Raw genomic sequence first — 19,343 nt, 5'->3', positions numbered from 1 at the left:
CGCTCCCTCGGCACATGGAGGTTCCCAGGCTAGGGGTCTAATTGGAGCTGTAGCTGATGGCCTACACCACAGCCACAGCAATGCAGGATCCGAGCCACGTCTGCAACTTGCACCACAGCTCACAGCAACGCCAGATCCTTAACCTACTGAACAAGGCCAGGGATCGAATCCGAAACTTCATGGTTCCTAGTCAGATTTCTTAACCACTGAACCACAACAGGAACTCCATCCATTCATTTTTTTTTTTTTTTTTTGTTTCATTTTGAATAGTTTCCATTACTGCTTTCAAGTTCACTGCTTATTTTTTTTGGCAATATCTAATCATCTGTTAATCCCATCCAGTTTATTTTTCATTTCTGACATTGTGGTTTTTCATCTCCAGAAGTTCAATTTGCATCTTTTCCATGTATCTACTTAACATGTTTAATTTTTCTTGTAGTTTTTTGGAATTATAGTAAATGTTTTAATATCTTTGTTTACTAATTCTCTCATCTTTGTCATTTCTGGGTTTTTTGGTTGAGTGATTTTTCTCATTATATTTTCCTGCTTCTTTGCATGTTTGGTAACTTTTTATTGGATTCCAGACATTGTGAGTTTTGCCTTATTTAGTGTTGGATATTTGTATTTTAATTATAGGATGTGGTTAATTTATTTAGAGACAGTTTCATCTTTTCAGGTCTTGCTTTATACTTTGTTACACACAATAGAGAAGCATTTAGCCTGGAGCTAATTTTCCTTTGCTGTTGGGCAGAACCCTTCTAAATACTCTAACAGATGCAACTAGAATGAGATTTTTTACTTTGACTGGTAAGAACAGGAGCTGGTTCTGGTCCTGTATGAACTGGGGAATAGTTTCCTCTAAAACTTTCATGTTATTCTTTCCCAGGCTTTGGATAATTTCTTCTTAAACATGCACTGATCTCTAGTCAGCTGAAGATTAGAGGGGAGCTCTGCAGATTTCTTCAGTCCTTTCTCTTTGCAGCCCTTTTCTCTGAGGGATCTGGCCTCATGGATGCTGGTTGGGTTCGTTAACTGCTGAGGCACAGTGAGAAGTCTGCCAAGGATGTATTGTTAATTTCTTTAGTTGTCAATTGGTTATGCTGTGGTTAAGTTTTTTTTAAGCCATTTTTTAGAGGCATGCTAAAATATTTATAATTGTAGTTATATGATAGGTGGATTTTACTTCAAAATCTAGATGGGTGTATAAATGAATGAGATAAGCAGTGTATTAATAATTGATGAAAGAGGGTGATGATCCAGTGAGTTCATTATACTCTTCTCTGTAATGTGTATGTTTGAAAATTTTTATAATAAAAATTTTAAAAAGAGTTCAATCCTTATTATTTAATTTGGTTATTATATCTTATTTCCACATACAGTGAATTCTGTTTTATTTGCACTTTGTCCCACCAATTTGTCTTTCTTCAATTTTGTGTATTTATGATAAACAAAGAAATGATAGGTAAAATGGAAATCTGTTAAGTCCAAAGAAGCAGCTCTCATTTCTGCTGTGGCACAATGGGGATAGGTGGCATTTTGGGAGTGCTGGGACACAGGTTCAATCCCTGGCCCAGCACAGTGGTCTAGGGCTCCAGTTAAGCTGCAGCTGCAGCTCAGATCTGATCCCTGGGCTGGGAACGGGCAGATGAAGGCTGTCTTGAGTCAGGGTCAAAACAGCAAATATTCAAAGTATAGCTGTCATTTTTCTACTCTTTCTCATCCAGAATAAAGTATTTTAAGCAGTTTTGAGAGCTTTCTGAATCATTCAGTTACACATTTTTTATGATTATAGTGTCATAGTTCTTTGAAAATGGGTGGTCCCTGTCCATATGATTGTAATCGACATCATTGTGTTTCTGGGTATTTGGCTGTGGCTAGTGCTTGAGCAGCACTTAAAGGTCAGCTTGTTACCATTTTTAGTCCCCCCACTTTGGTGCTGGTTTCAGTAGAGTTGCTTTTGTTTCATATACTTCAGACTTGCTTTAATGTACATTAAGGTAAGCATAGTACAAGGAAAATGCTGTCTTTTAGTGAATTTTGACACCTTTGTTTACTATTTTAATACCTTGCAAATGTTTATTTAATGCTTTGTGCTTTAGGCACTGTTCTGAATGCTTGCGGTATATGGATACTGGTGAAAAACCAACATCCTGCTCTAATGAGGCTTATAGTTTATTTGAGGGAGATAGATATAAACAATAGAGATAACATTAAGTTATAAAATATATATTATGTGAGAAGGTGGAAAAAAGAAAAGAAATGTAGAAAGGACAGAGTGAGAGGGATGGAGAATCCTGGGTAGGGGAGTGCCATGTGCTGGGTACAGTTTTTTCTTTCATTTTTTTAAAGTTTTATTGAATTATAGTTGATTTACAATGTTGTGGTACTTTGTGGTATACAATAAAGTGATTTGGTTATACATGTACCCACATCCATTCTTTTTTTTTTTTTTAAGATTCTTTTCCCATATTTTTGGGTACAATTTTAAATAGGCCTCATCAAGGAGATGTATTTAAATTTCCTAATTGCCATTTGGGAAATAGGGAAGATCCTGGCAGAGGGAACATTCTGGGTGAAGGCCCTGAGGCAGGAACCCCGTTGGCATGTTTGTGTTTTCACAAGAGGCAGGAGTAGAGTAAGCAAGGGGGCAAGAGGGTGCAAAATGAGGTGAGGAGGGCACAGAGTGTGTCAGATCACTTGGGAGCCTGTGGATTCTGCGGAAGACACTGGGTTTTACGCTATAGTCCTCATGAGAGGTTTTGCAGAATTCTGAGGAGTGTTATTATGTGACTTGTGTGCTGCAAGGACTTGTGGCTGGTGTGTTGAGATTAGACTGGGCCAGGGGATAGAGCAAGGCATCATGGAAGTGATGGTGCCACTGCAACAATCCAGGTAACAGGTGATGGAGGCTCAGACCAAGGTGGGGGCAGTAGAGGTGGTGAGAAGCTGTCAGATTCTGGATGTGCTAAAAAGGTAGAGTCAATGGACTGGGTAATGAATTGAGGTGAAATGTCTCTAAAAGCTTTCTCCCTGGAGAGTCAGAAGAATATTTGAGAAAAATTTGAATTGGTGCTGTATTTAATGTTCTGGAAAGTAATCTTTCTTTCTTTCTTTATCTTCTCTTTCACTCTTTCTTTCTTTCACTCTTTCTTTCTTTCTTTCTTTTTTTTATAGTATAGTTTTTAGCAAAAGCCCGTGAAGCTTTATAGCATTTTAAAATGATTCCAAGAGCAGTTATATGCCATTTTGTCTACTAGACAAGGGATTTTTGGTAGTAAGTGAAGGTCACATATTCATTATTCTTATGGATAAGTTGACATCTAGATATTCACCTTCCTGTGAATATTGTAAAATGCCTCAGGTACTTAAAAACTTGCATAGCAGAAAATAGCAAATGGATTTTATTTAGAATCAAACCTATGAATGGTTAGGAAGTGAAAAATAAAGCTAAGAATATTTTATAAAATACTTCTGGTTCCACATATTGGGATTGAATCCCAAATGACCAGTGAATATGCTGAGAATACTAGATTCAGTTGCAAACTTCTGTCCTGATCATTTAATTTACTAGTTCATCATCTCTTTTACAGCTTCAGATGAAGAAAGGTTATTGCTTACATCAAAGTCTTTTTAGTGCTACAAATGCCATCAGGACAGTTCAGCTTGCAGCCAAACCTCAGCTAATCTTCCATTTGACCTTTATGTGACAGATTTTTTTTTGCAGTGGTCTTCATTTGATACAGGAAAAGGTGAAATTGTTTTCTATTTTTGGAGTCCTTTAGAATTTTTTTTAAAAAATAGAAGTTTGAAGAGGTACAGTTGTTTATTTTTTTTTCTTTTTCTTTCTCCTTTTTCTTTTTATGGCTGTACCTGTGGTGTTTAGATGTTCTCAGGCTAGGGGCTGAATCATAGCTGCAGCTGCAGGCCTACACCACAGCCACAACAACACTGGATCCCAGACACATCTGTGACCTATGCCACACCTCAACAACACTGATCCGCGGCAACAGTGGATCCTTAACCCACTGAGCTAGGCCAGGGATTGATCCATATCCTCATGAACTATCTGTTGGGTTCTTAACCTGCTGAGCCACAGCAGGAACTCCCAGTTGTTTACTCTTGTTGGCTTTCTTGTTCCTCTCTCTTTTTTTTTTAAGGTTCCTTCCATTCCCACTGTTTTATATATATTGGAAAACATTTACTGGGCTAAACCATTTAGTTTCTCATTGGAACCATTTGGATATGTTTCTAAGTAATTGCTTAAGCTTTTTTTTTTTTTAATCTGTCATTGATCTTATTAATAATCAAATCTAAAGACTTCAATATGTATTACTTTGAGTCCTTAGTGTTGGAATGATTAGAAGAACAGAGATAAAATATAGGGAGCAGGAAACTAATGAGTAGGCACAAGTTCAAGGAATCCATTACTAGTTGGCTGAGATCTTTAAGAAGTTGGCTGTGGAAGGAGATGAAGTGATTGATTACTCCGGTAACTGCTTGCTATTACTGTGTTGGGGAATTGGCTGGTTAATTATCCTGCAGGCTATTCAAAATCTTTTAAAGGAAGTCTTTCAGTTAGCTAACAGTATCCTTTTATTCATTTTGTTATGTTAAAACTTGCAGTTTAGGGCTTAAAAAAATTATTTTGGGGACACACCGCACTGCTTACTGCAGTAAAAATGATTCTGAGAGTCATATGTATATTTTTATTGCATCGACACTTAGAAATGTAAGCATGTATCATTGTGTTTGGCCATCTCCGATGTACCCCACTCATTTTGGGTAGATCCAGGTGTTAGATGAGGCAAGAATACCACATCTGGGAAGTTCCCTTTGTGGCTCAGCAGTAGCAAGCCTGGCTAGTATCCATGAGGGTGCGGGTTCATCCTGGCCTTGCTCAGTGGGTTAAGGATCTGACATTGCTGTGAGCTGTGGTGTAGGTCTCAGACCATGGCTTGGATCTTGCGAGGCTGAGGCTGTGTCTGTGGTGTCGGCCGGCAAATGTAGCTACAGTCTAGTCTGGGAACTTCCATACGCCACAGGTGCGGCCCTAAAAAGCAAATAATAATAAATTAAAAAAGTAAAAGAATACCACATCTGAAGACACTCACTTAAGCTTTGGCCCTTAACCTGATTGAATAGATCTTGTATGTACACTGAGAACCATGTTGATCCAAGATAAATCTTAATATTTTCCACTGGGAAATCAGTTATTTTTACTTCTTATGTTGCATTTTGCCAATTTTACTTGTGAGTTATTGCAAATGATATGGTACTATTTCCAATTGTAAAATTTCTACCTTGGGGTAAAAAAATTAAAAGATTTTTTTTGGCATTATAGGCATATTATTTTGAGTTATTGCAAAACTTTTCCAGTTGCCTTACTATATTACTTTGTTGAATATTTAGGAGAAGATGACACTGAATTTTTAAAAGAATAATTTTTCTGTTGTTAGCTTTTTAGTTGGAGAAGGAGCCTACAGATGGGCAGTAGATCATGGAATACCCTCTTGCCCTCCTAACATCATGACCACAAGTGAGTAAAAACTTTTCACAATTAAGCTGTGTTAGCATATATACCTGAAAGTGTTACATTGCTTTTGGTCCATATAGTACCTCTATTTAAGGAGAAAACTTGTATGTGGAAATATTTTAGTTAAATAATAGATAGGAAGTTAGTTGATCTTAAGCCACCTTTATATTCCTGAGGCTCCCCCCCGCCCCCGTTTTCTCATGCTTTTATAGAAGTATTGCTAAAGGATCCCTTTTAGGTTACTTAAAATAATTACTAACAATAAAACTGTAATACCACCTGCTCAGAGAGAGAGAAGAAAACATAGGTCAACATGAATCATACTGATCCTTGAGCTGAAGAAGACCTATCTATGTTCTAAGTATGTGAGAAGGAAAAACAAAATCATGACTGCAGAAGAGTTAAGACTTGAAAAAAAAGACAGCAAAAAACCCCCGCTTGTCCTGAATATGACAGTGGGTACATATCCTTAATCTCTGAAGAGTTTTGCCCAAATAAGTCACACAAATACATGTAATGCCCCAATAGAAAAAAGGTCAAAAGTCGTATAACTAACAGAGACATTCAAATTAAGATGTGTACATGTTAAGTCTCTTCTGTCTTACTTGGTGAAAAAGTTGGAAAATATTATGTTACTGCTGGTAAGCATGTAGTAAAATGAAGATAATACATTGTAGGTACAAACGTAAATTTTCAGAAATTTTGGAGGACAGCTAAGTAGTATAGATCAAAAGCCTTAAACCCATTCTACTTCTTGGAATTTGTCATTAGAGATATAAAGATTTATGTAGGAGGGTGCTCAGTGAGCATTATTAAGAATATAAAAAATTATGTATAAAAATAAGCTGTAAGGATATATTATACAACATAGGGAATATAGCCAGTATTTTGTAATAACTATAAATGGAGTATAGCCTTAAATAATTGTACAATCAATGTATTGTATACTTGTGACTTATGTAATATTATACATTAACTTTACCTCAGTTAAAAAAGGGAAAAAGGAAAAACATAAAATATTATAAAATATTTAAAAAAACTTATGTCTAATACAGAGGAATATGAGTAAATAATCACATATTCTTGTAATGAAATCTTTAAAGTAATTAGTAATTGTTATAAAGACTGATGTCTGTTAATGATCAAATCTAATAATAAAAAGTGAAAAATGAGGTTATAAATATATATATAGGTATCTGTGTTTTATATGTCTATTTTAAAAAAGAAATCATGGCTACATATTTATGTGTAAAATAAAGAAATAATAAAAACATATACTACATGTTTTTAAAATTTTTTATTTTATGAAGTAATCTATGAATATAATATAATCAAATGGAAAATGAGGACTCATTAACTTCAAGGAAACCAAGTTGTATAAAAAAAATCATTATCTGTCGTAGCAAGTGTGTAATATGGATCAGCTCTTCGTAATATTATATTCAAGATGAATTTCATGTGCCACTGAAAGCTGTAATATTAGGAGCCCGGAAGGAGAAAAAAAATGGGTGTATATAGGGAAGCAGGGAGTGTGAGAGTTTGGAATTCTCATGCTCCCATCACGAAATCTGCCTTGAAATCTTTCCCATGGAACTTGTTGTAGAGCTTTTCTATCAGGCAAGCAAGTCAGCTCACCTGGCAGCTCTGCTTTGTGTTCCCAGCAGACACGCCACCTGGGAGGAAGATTGGGGTGGGGAGTCGGGTGCTCCCCAAGCCTGCGCTGGAGCCATTTCTGGCCTTCTCCTCCCCATCATATTGAAATTCCCCTTTCCTCTCTCCAATATCAAATTGTTTCCTGACTACCATTTTTTTCCCTCTGGTTTTACGCCCTCATTTTGTTTATGCGAGATGGGAAATCACTTTCACTTAGGTTTCTGAAGAAATTGCTTTATCTTCTAATTTCTAGTGTAGTCTTGCTGCTATGTAGTCCACTGGGCATTTTGATTCCCATTTCTTTGTGGTGTGTTTTTCTTTTTTGGAAAGAAGCTTTTTTTTTTTTTTTTTTTTTTTTTTTTTTGCTTTTTAGGCCTGTCTTCACAGCAGATGGAGGTTCCCAGGCTAGGGGCCTAATTGAAGCTACAGCTGCTGGCAACAGCCACAGCCACAGCAATACCATATCCGTGCCACATCTGTGACCTATACCACAGCGCATGACAACGCTGGATCCTTAACCCACTGAGTGAGGCCAGGGATGAAACCCACAACCTCATGGTTCCTAGTTGGATTCGTTTTCCCTGTGCCATGACAAGAACTTCTGGAAAGAAGTTCTTAATTGCTAGTGCAGTGATATCTTGGGTTGGGTCTATCTTGTGATGGGTCTTTTTGTACTCATTATACTCCTCTTTTGGGCTGTCCCTCTGAAAATTCATGTGCTTCTCTTTTGGAGAAATTAAAAAGAAATTGTGTAATAATTTCTCCTCCTACCTCTTCTGTATTATATTATTCTAATTTCTATCAATTAGATGTTGAATCTTGTGCTTTAATCCCATGTGTCCTTTTCAAAAGTCCCCCCCCCCTTTAAAAATCTCTACCTTTTTTTCTACTGTCTGGGAAGTTTCTTCAGTTTTATTTTCCAAACCACTCTCTTTCCTTTTTTTTTTTGGTTTTTGTTTATGTTTTTGTTTTTGTTTTTGCTTTTTAGGGCCACACTTGCAGCATATGGTAGTTCCTAGGCTAGGGGTCAAATTGGAGCTGTAGCTGCTGACCTACACCATTGCTCATGGCAATGCCAGATCAGTTAACCTACTGAATGGGGCCAGGGATCAAACCTGTGTCCTCATGGATACCAGTTAGGTTCATTACTAATGAGCCACCATGGGAACTACCTCAAATGTTTCTTTCTAATGAATTTATAATTAAAAAAATTATTATTATTATTATTTTTTGATTTTTAGGGCCACACAGGCAGCATATGAAAGTTCTAGGCCAGGGCTGAATTGGAGTGGCAGCTGCCAGCCTCTGCCACAGCCACAGCCACGTCAGACCAGAAGCCATGTCTTCATGTTGCTCATGGCAACTCAGGATCCTTAACCCAGTGATCTGGGCCAGGGATTGAACTGGCATCCTCATGGATACTAGTTGGGTTCATGACCGCTGAGCCACAATGGAAACTCCATCATATTTTTAATTTCTAGAGATTAATCCATGATGAATGCTTTTAAAATAGTGTCATGTTCTTATTTCATGAGCTCAGTATTTTCACTGTCTGCTTTAGGATACTGTGGTTTTAGAACTTGTTCTTATCTACTGTTTTTGCCTCCTCTGCCTTACTTTGTGTTTATTTGTTTCAGATCCTAAGACATGTTAGCTTGTTTCCTCATGTAGTGACCAGCTACCGTTTTCATATTGCTAAGTGAGACACCTAAAAAGGCCTTTTGGCAGCTTTGTGTATGAGGGTAGGCATTTGACCTCGAGGCGGGAGGTATGATCATTTATCTATACATTTTCCTTTTGAATTAGAGGAATCTTCACAGCTCTGGCAGGGCAATGATGAGTATGCTGGAATAGAACAAGGAAAGAGGCCAGAAGTGTCATCTTGCCTTTATCAGACTTTGACGTGAAACTCTGTTTTTGGTAGAGCCCCCTACCTGCTCCCAGCTGTGCTCCATGTCTGCTAATTTTGGACCCTTTTGATTCAACCTCTCTGAAGAGTTCACCTCATGTTTTCTGCAGCCATAAGAAGGGGATTTGGGCATCTAAATTTTCCTTATTAACGTTTTCTGCCTGTTCTCCTGGTTTTAGTTGCAGCCAGGGTTTCAGAGATGCCAGGGGCTTTCTTTTCTTTTCTTTTCTTTTTATTATTTTTTTTTAGACTGCACCCATGGCATATGGAGGTTCCCAAGCTAAGGGTTGAATCGGAGCAGTAGCTGCTAGCCTTCTTTTTAGCCACAGCAACACGGGATCTTAACCAAGTCTGTGACCTACATCACAGGTCACAGCAATGCTGGATCCTTAACCCACTGAGCGAGGCCAGGGGTCGAACCTGTGTCCCTCGTGGCTACTAGTCAGATTGTTTCTGCTGAGTCATGGTGGGAACTCTGCCAGGGGCTTTCTATCTCCAGCATTGGATTTCATACTCCTTTGCTCAACTACTGTTTTTTGTCCAGTTGCTGTTTTCTGTAATTGTGTTGCTATTGCCTGTCTCATTATAATCATCTGCGGTGTATGTCAATCAGTTTCCCCCATCACATTTCTTCCTGGTAGAGTTTTGGGGCATGGAGAGGAATTCATGCCCTCAGACTGCCAATTTTATTTCAGAACATTTATATAGAAATGCGTACTAGAGGTTTTGTAGGATGGCAATTTTATCTTTGACTAAATGTTAGTATGTTATACTTGTAATTAGGAAAAAATAATGTGCCTTAGATTTTTTTTATCACTTATATAACCAATTACTAAGAAATGTTCTCTGAATAAATAATGTATTTGAAAGTTAGGTGATACATTCATTCATTCTTTTTTCAAAAAGGAATGGTTTTGACCTATGGGGAATTTAAAAGGAGAAAATTTAACTATTAGTTAGATTTAAAAAGTTTTAAAAAATACCATCTTATACTCAGCCATTTGTTTAATCCTCAGATAAAATTGTGTGTTGGTGCTGGTTAATGATAATGCTTTATACTTGATTATCTTCTGAGGGGCAAAATTTGTAGGTTTTTATTCCCCTTCAGCTTTTCGGAATGTCTTTCTAAATAAGGTTTATCCTAAATTTCTTTTTTTTTTTTTTTTTTTTGTCTTTGTTGTTGTTGTTGTTGTTTGTTGCTATTTCTTGGGCCGCTCCCGCGGCATATGGAGGTTCCCAGGCTAGGGGTCTAATCGGAGCTGTAGCCACCGGCCTACGCCAGAGCCACAGCAACGTGGGATCCGAGCCGCGTCTGCAACCTACACCACAGCTCACGGCAACGCCGGATCATTAACCCACTGAGCAAGGGCAGGGACCGAACCCGCGACCTCATGGTTCCTAGTCGGATTCGTTAACCACTGCGCCACGACGGGAACTCCTATCCTAAATTTCTTACACGTTTTCATACATGCTCACATATTTCATTCCTATAAGTAGATATGAATTTCTTTCTGGCATCATTTCCTTCAGCCTGGAATGCTAAAGCTTTTCTGGTATTGTCATTAGATGTAGTGATGAAAAATTTTCTCAGCTTTCATTATCTGAAAAAAAAAATCTTTATTTTGCCTTTACTTTGAAAAGACATTTTTTTAATTGAATATGGACTTCTGGGTTGGCAAGGTTTTTTCTTTTAGCACTTTTTTTTTCTTGTTTTTCTTGTGGTAAAATATTCATAATATAAAATCTTACCATTTTAACAATTTTTAAGTGTATAATTCAATGGTGTCAAGTACCTTCACAGTGTTCTTTAACAAATGTCACCATTATCCATGTCTACTTTTTCCTCAACCCAAACGGAAACTCTGTGCCTATTAAGCAATGACTACTTATCCCCTCCTTGCCTATCCCTGATAACTTCTATTCTACTTCTTTGTCTGTGAATTTTCCTATTCTAGGCCCTTTCTCTAAGTGGAATCATACAATATTTGTCCTTGTATGTCCGAATTGTTTCACTTAGTATGTTTTCAAGGTTCATCCCTGTTGTAGCATGTATCAGAATTTCCTTCTTATTAGCTGAATAGTATTCCATCATATCCTTTTAACACTTTTAAAGATGCTATTCCATTATCTTCTGGATTCCATTGTTTCTATTGGGAAGTCAGCCAATATTATTATTATTATTGCTTCTCTGTGTTTAATATGTCTTCTTTTTTCTCTGACTCCTTTTAAGAATTGTTCTTTAGTATGTTTTTGCCTGGGTGTAGTTTTCTTTGCGCTGGTTTTGTTGTGCCTGCTGAATCTGTGGGTACAGTTTTTAATCAAATTAGGAAAACTCTTGGACTCTCAGCTTCAGGCTCTCCCTCATCTGTTTCTAGGACTTCAATTCACTTGTATGAAAAAACATTTGATGCTGTCATGTGGTACTGAGGCTCTGATTTTTTTCAATCTTTATTCTCTATGCTTTCTGTATTAGTCAGGATTCTCCACAGAAACAGAACCAATAGGAGATTGCTCTCTCTCTCTGTCTCATTACCCATCTATGTATCTATCTATCTAAGGAGATTTATTATAAAGAATTGACTCATGTAGTGATGGAGGCTGACAAGTTCCAAGATCTGCAGGGTTAGTCAACAAGCTAGAGACCCAGAAGGACCAATGGGGTGGTTTCAGTCCCAGTCCAAGGGCCTGAAAACCAGGAGAGTCAGTTGTGGCTGACTGAAGGCTGGCCGGCTCAAAACCCAGGATGGTCTAATGCTTCAGTTCAAGTCAAAAGGCAGGAAAAAGTCAATGTTCCCGTTCAAAGGCAGTCAGGCAAGAGGAGAGTCTGCCTTTTTGTTTTATTAAGGCTTTTTAACCAATTGGACAAGATCCACTTGCATAGGAGGGCAGTCTGTTTTACTCAGTTTAAATGTTAATCTCAGCCTCATCAAACATACCCTCACAGACACATCCAGAATAATATTTGACCAAATATCTGGGCTGGCCCCGTGAAGTTGACAAATAAAATTAATCATCACACTCTATTTGTGTGATTTCTATTGCATTGCCTTTGAGTTTACTGATCTCTCCCTGCAACATCTAATTTGGTATTAATTTTATGTTATGATTTAAAAAAAATTAAAATGTTTTCAGTTTTAAAGTTTCCATTAAAAAAACCCCCCAGTTTCCATCTCTTTCTTGAAATTTACCATGTCTTCACTTGTTATATCCATTGTTGACATATTCATCATTATTATTTTGAAATCTTTGATTGCTGATTCTAAAATCTAGGTAATCTGTGGGTTAGTTTCTACTGAGAGATTCTTTCCCTCTTGACCTTGGACACATTTCCCATTTAGTTGCATGTCTGATAATTTTTTTTTTAAATTATAACTTGAGCATTGTGGATGATATTTCTTAGAGACTGTGGTTTGTTTTCTTCCTTTGAATGATGTTGAGTTTGTTCTAACATGTAATTAAATTATTTGCAAATCACCTTGACATTGTCACAGACTAGTTTTAGCCTTCGTTAAAGTGAGTGTATTTCAGTTTTGTTCTTAATCCTAGAGTTGTTTCTTAGTACTAGCTTGTGGCTTTTATTCCTAAGATATGGTTTTTCTGGGGGTTTCAGTGAACAGTCTCAGTTTTTAAACTTTGTCTCTCCTACAGTGCATTTTACTGCTTTTCAGCCATATTTTCCTTAGTAGACTCTATGGAATCTTGAATCCTGTATGACCTGTGAAGTGCTCTTTCAAATGTTGGAGGGCACTTATACATAGATTTGGGGCTTCTTTTTTGTGGATTCTTCCTTTCCAGGATTTCTCCTTCACTTTCCAGTGGCTTCAGTAGCCCCAAACTCATTCATCTCAGTCCAGGAGACTATAGTTTTCTTTCTTAGCTCTGTTTTCTATTCATCTCTGAGAATGGGGTGTGTCTCATGGGGAAAGCTGTTTGAATTTGGATCTTGCCCAGTGTTTTTTGTTTTTTGTTTTCTTTCATTGGTCAAATCCTCTACTGTTTCTGCCAGCTTTTGGTCAGTTGGCTTCAAATAGTTGGCTTTTTTTTTTTTTTTTTTTTTTTTTTTTTAATTAGAAAGTTGTCCAGGATTTGTGATTTTATTGGTCTATGAGTTAGTCTGATATAGGCTATTCTTTCATTATCAGGAGCTGAAACTAATGTTTTGTAAATGTGTACTATTAACAAATACACTAATAAAAATGATATAAATTAATAAGTATCTCAAAACATTGTATTTATTCCTTTTATTTGGCCGTGCCTGCAGCATGTACTTATTACTTTTTAATTGAGCTGTACAATTAAATATTGGAGCATTTTACATAAATCTGATCTTCCTTCTAACTTCCCGTCCTAATCCCACTCTCCTGCCCAGTCTGATAACCACAGTTACTTGTTTGATTGGCTTCTCTTCTGTTTCAGCAAAAATGTTGGAGTATATACTAGTATTCTTCTTATAAGTAGATGAAGGTATCATATTGTAGTATCTTTAGTAAGTTTTTAGATTAAGTAGTGTTATATGGTTCTTTTAATTTTTTTTGTCAGTTAAACAAAATTTTGAAATTTGTCCATGTTAATAGATGTAGATCAATTAATTTTTAAACAGCTGAATAGCATTTTACCGTATTTATTTAGCTATTTCTTTATTGACAGGCATTCAGTTTGTTTTTAAATTTTGCCATTAACATTGATAATCCCACAAAAGTTCTTGTACACATCACTTAATATATACATGTTTTGTTGGGACAGATAGTTGGAAGTAGAATTGCTGACTCATACAGGATGTGCATTTGCTATTTTACTGGCCATTGCCAGATCCCTAAGGGGTTTGCTGTCTACTTTTGAGAAGTCTGATTTTTAAAGTTGCTGCCGTTGATGACCACATAGTAGCTCAGAGCATAGACTGTAGAGGCTTGTGACCATGGGCAGTACTCCAAGAATCTTTACTCTTGGAGATGTGATTCTCTGAGATAATGTATAAAGAATTCTTACTCCAATTTCTGGCACACAGAAACACTCACATGTTGACTATTAATATAATTCTTACTATTATTTAATATATTGGATGTGAAAATGATCTTGGTGATATGATTTCATCAGAATTTAATAGGCCTAGCTCTTTAACATGGACCTATAAGATCATTTTAGGGGGTTGGCTGTAACCATTAAAGCACTGGTTTTCAACTGTGCACATCAGGGTCACTGGAGAACTTTGAAAAATTTTGAAACCCTGGGTTATACCCCAACAATTACAACAGCAACTCTGTAGATAAGATCCAGGCACTGCAGTTTTTAAAGTTTTGTAGGTAATTTCAGTGAGCATTCAGTTTTAATGATGCCTGGTACAGAACATGTACATCCTTTTGAGATCTTCCAGCAAATCCATTAAGGTCGAAATTGAAAAGAAAGAAAGGGCGCAGCAGAAATGAATCCGACTGGGAACTATGAGGTTTTGGGTTTGATTCCTGGCCTTGCTCAGTGGGTTAAAGATCTGGCGTTGCTGTGAGCTGTGATGTAGGTTGCAGATGTGGCTCTGATTTGGCATTGCTGTGGCTGTGGGGTAGGCTGGCAGCTGTAGCTATGATTAGACCCCTAGCCTGGGAACCTCCATATGCCTTGGGTGCGGCCCTAAAAAGCAAAAAAAAAAAAAAAAAAAAAAAAGTTATTTTATTTTCCTTTGCTGAAGGACAACCTTAAATAGTATGTGCTACAAAGTTGTTACCATCTGTTCCTTAATTTTCAGCTATTTGATGCTTTGATTAGACCTGAGGTACATTTTTAAGTAAAGAGTAGATTTATGAACATTATTCTATTCTGTCAATTTGTGGGCATGATTTTGCCATAAGGAATCCTATTTTCTTCTTTTCTATTGACTAGATTGTGTTCTTGTAATTTTTCTGCTTCTGCAAAGGTTGCTTTGAAAGACAACATGACAGTATTAAACATTCTATAATTGCAAGAGTTTTGTCATAACTGATTTATGATAGATATGTCAAAACTTAATTTCATTTGGCTAGTTAATATGACCAGTTATGCTGTTTCAAATTTTTAATTTTGAAGTACCTATAAATTCACATGCAGTTGTAAGAAATGGTACAGAGAGATTCCATGTACCCTTTGCCCAGTTTCCTCCAGTGGGAACCTCTTGCCAAACAATATCACATTCGGGATATTAGCATTGGTACGGTCAAGACACACAACACTTCCATCCCACAGGGGATCTCCCCTGTTGCTCTTTTATAGTCTCACCTGTTCCCCTCCTACCTTCACCCCTTTCTTAATACCTGGCAGTTACTAATCTAGGGTCCATTTGTATAATTTGGTCATTTCAAGAATGTTATATGAATGACATCATACAGGATGTAAGTTTTTTGGAAAACTTTTTTTTTTTTTAAATCACTCAGTATAATTCTCTGGAGATTCATTCAGGTGGCAACAATAGCTTGTACCATCTTATTGTTAAAGTATTCCATCATATGGATGTACCACTATCTATCTAATCATTTATCTATTGAAAGGCATCTGTTTTGTTATTTTCGGTTTGGGGCTATTATAAATAATATTGCTAGAAATAAATATTAATATACTTTTGGGGGGTAATTTCTTCTTAAAATTTTGGTAAAATACACTGTAAAAATTTACCATCTGGAACTTTTTTTTTTTTTTTTTGTCTTTTCTAGGGCCACTCCCGCAGCATATGGAGGTTCCCAGGCTAGGGGTCCAATCGGAGCTGTAGCCGCCGGCCTACGCCAGAGCCACAGCAACGCGGGATCCGAGCCACGTCTGCGATCTACACCACAGCTCACGGCAACACCGGATCCTTAACCCACTGAGTAAGGCTAGGGATTGAACCCAAAACCTCATGGTTCCTAGTCGGATTGGTTAACCAGTGCGCCACGACGAGAACTCCCCCATCTTGAACATTTTTAATGGTAGTTTTCAGTGGCTTTAAGTATGCTTACGTGGTATAAACTCATGGGGAGTGGGTAGAGGCTGCTGCACTAGGAACTGAAATTGACCCCAGCTGACTGCAGTTTACACTCCAAGCCTTCCTCTGGAAACCTTCCTCTTTAGTAGACTCCAGAGTTCCGAAGTACTTAGCATTAGACAGATGCCATCAGGCCAGGTGCTGTCTAGGCAGGGAGATGGATTTCTGCTGCTTCCTACTCCATTTTTCCTCTAGCTCCAGCTTACTAATTTTGTGCTAGAACATTCTGATTCAATTTTATGTTAATCTCATCTCATAACTGTGTATACTTTAACATTCAGAAATATGCCATTTTTTTCATTAGTGAGTAATCCTTTGAATGGATTCTGCTTTTGATAATGTTCAAGGTAAATATTCTACTTTAAAAGAAAACCAATACAAGTAAAAAATAAAGTCTATCCCCAAAACTGATGTTTATGCTGCTGTGTGATGGTTTAATCTTTTTGGACTTCTTTTTTTTTTAAAGATTTTACATGTTTAAATCATTGATACTAGAGATTTCATTTTTGTGTGTAGTGTGAGATAAGCATCTAATTTGTATTTTTTTTCCCCAAGTAGGTAACATATTGTGCCAAGAAAGTTTACTGAATAACATATAGATTTCCTACTGGAGTGAAATATCAGTGTTATTTTCAGATTCAAATAGGATACACATGAGTTTGTTTCTAAACTAGTTGGTCATTTCCATTAATTTTTTTTTTTTTGGACCATTACTGCTGTATTGTTCTTAGACTTTATTTTGAGGGACAAATCTGGTTCCCTTTCTACCTAATTTTCCTAACAAATTTATTTTTCCTTATTTAAAGTGTTCTTGATTAATCTTAAACATAATATGTTGGAGTATTTTTGTTATTTTTTCCACTGTTATTTTGATTAATTTACATCCATTTGGGGAAAATTAATATTGCTTAAAAACACCATGAAACTTTAATTATTGTTTTGTTACAGTCAAATTTCATTTAGATTTGCCTGCATATGTATGCTTTCCTTTGCCCTTAATTTCCCACCCCTCTTCCCTACCTTTTTTTAGTTTTTGAGCTTTCAGTTTGTATTATTTTGCCTGTTACTGAAGAATACCCATTAGTGTTTTCATTAGAACAGGTTCTTGCTGATGATGAATTTGCTCATTCTTATTTACCTGAAACTATTTTTATTTTTGCCTTCATTTTTGAAGGATAATTTTACTGGATACAGTGTCCTGGTGAGCAGATATTTCTTTGAGTACCGAAGATAATCATCTTGCCTCAATACACTGGTATTGGTGTAGAGGGTAGGGGTGGACTTGCTTTGTTCTAGCTCAGCCTTCCTTTGGGTGTGTGGGCCCTTTCAATCCCAGCTTACTGTGGGAAGTAGCTCCTACAAATCTCCTTGCTTTAACAAGCTCTGGGTTTGACTTATGCGTCTCCTTGTTGCCCTGTAATCAAATTCATGTGTGTTACTGTTGGCAAATTCTCACAGTGCAGCAATACTAACTTTAGTGCTTAGTTACCCCCAGAAAAGCTTGGTACTTATTATTATTATTATTATTATTATTATTATTATTATTTTTAGGACCATACCCATGGCATATGGGAGTTCCCAGGCTATGGGTTGAATTGGAGCTGCAGCTGCTGGCCTGTGTCACAGCCACAGCAATGCTAGATCCAAGCTGTGTCTGCGACCTACACCACAGCTCACAACAACGCTGGATCCTTAACCCACTGAGCAGGGCCAGGAATTGACCCAGCATCCTTGTGGATTCTAGTCAGGTTCATTTATTTCTGCCTAGCCACAGCAGGAACTCCAAGTTTGGTACTTTTTAGAAGATTTTTAATGCTTAAAGGTGGTGGTTTTCATATTTTATACAGTATTTTTCATAATATTTGATGGGAGACTTTCTCTTAGTAATTTAGTCTGCTATTATCAGAAAACTTTGTAACCTTTTTGATGTTATATTTATTTATAATTTCTCACATCAGCTGAAATTAATTGTATAAATCTACATATCAAGTTTTAAAAGTTTGACTATTGTACTTTTTTTTGTTTTTAGAAGTTCTGTTTGGTTCTTCAAGTCTGCCTGGGCATTTTATCATCTTTTGTTCTTTAGTTCTATTTTCAATATCTTCTTTTTATGTCTATAAACATAAACTTTTTTTTTTGTCCTTTTAGGGCCATACCTGTGGCATATGGAGGTTCCCAGGCTAGAGCCACAGCAATGCCAGATCTGAGCCAAGTCTTCGACCTACACCGCAGTTGACGGCAACGTGGGATCCTGAACCCACTGAGTGAAACCTCATGGTTCCTAATTGGATTCGTTTCTGCTGCACCACGATGGGAACTCCAATATAAGTGTAAACATGTTCTTTATGCTATATATGGTTATTCCAGTATCTGAGGTCTTTGTGGGTCAGATTATCCTTTCTTTTTGGCTGACTTATTCTTTCATTCTTGGTTATTTATTTCTCTTGTGTTTTATGAATATTTTTTAAAATTATGAGCCCATGTTGCTTGATACATGAGAATTTTTAAGGTCTGGGTGAGTTAAGGTGGGTTTTTCCATTTATGTTTAATGGGTTTTTGAAGCATTGACTCACCAAGATAATTTTTTGTTTATTTCAGGTAAAATAGGTAATATGAATTCTCCTAATCCTGTCTGAATTTTAAAATATTTTTATTTTAATATTACATACATATTTGCTTATAATTCCAGTTGTTCATAAGAAGAACCCTTATTCCCCCTCCTCTACACATGCACCTGTGCACACACCCCACCCCGGAATTCCCCATCCTGAACCTGCAAAGTATAACAGGACTTTACTTTTCTTACATTTATAGCCAAGGCTGTGTGAGCTGCAAGTTTCCTGATTCTTTGCATATTATGGCTTTTTCCAGTTTTCCCCTTCACAGGGCCTATCACCCTTTGGGGCTCCCCCCTTTTTTGTGGGTGATCTTCAGGATGTTTTTTCCTGCTGCACTATCCCAGGTCTCATCTGTTGTCTCCTATGCACAGAGACCTTCAAAATGAGAGCTGGCCGTGGCATGCATTAGCAGACACTCCTGGATGGCATCTGCCTTCAGAACTGACTTGTCTTTCTGCATTTGACCTTTTTATTAATTTTTTAACCTTTGGTTACTTTTCTTACTCTCTTACAACCTAAGTGTACATTGAAAAGACTTAAAAGACCCTTTATCCAACATCCTTGAGGATTTTGTCCTGAAAAGATTGCTCAGGCTATCTTGTCTGCCCCATTGCCCTAATATTTTTCAAATTTTATTTTTAATGTTTC

The 19,343-nt window shown here is 36.9% G+C and overlaps 1 protein-coding gene across 42 annotated transcripts in view; it reads left to right on the top strand.

Moving 5' to 3' along the window:
* The window catches only part of TASP1 (taspase 1), a 392,837-nt gene that overhangs the window by 54,262 nt on the left and 319,232 nt on the right, over positions 1-19,343 (top strand). For all 42 annotated transcript variants that reach the window (XR_014831932.1, XR_014831935.1, XR_014831943.1 and 39 more), the window contains one exon: positions 5,457-5,536. Coding sequence is in view for 25 of the 42 variants with exons in the window: in XM_085003107.1 (XP_084859233.1) it covers positions 5,457-5,536 (80 nt within the window). In the remaining 17 variants the exon portion in view is untranslated. The remainder of the gene's footprint in view (positions 1-5,456; positions 5,537-19,343) is intronic.

Source organism: Sus scrofa, chromosome 17 (assembly GCF_054392235.1).
Source record: "Sus scrofa isolate SSC_HxYL_T2T_F1_AM1 chromosome 17, Sscrofa_HxYL_maternal_Yorkshire_Landrace_v2.0, whole genome shotgun sequence".
NCBI classification, from domain to species: domain Eukaryota; kingdom Metazoa; phylum Chordata; class Mammalia; order Artiodactyla; family Suidae; genus Sus; species Sus scrofa.
Note: the sequence above shows the minus strand (reverse complement) of the source record. Positions and strands in the feature narration are given on the sequence as shown.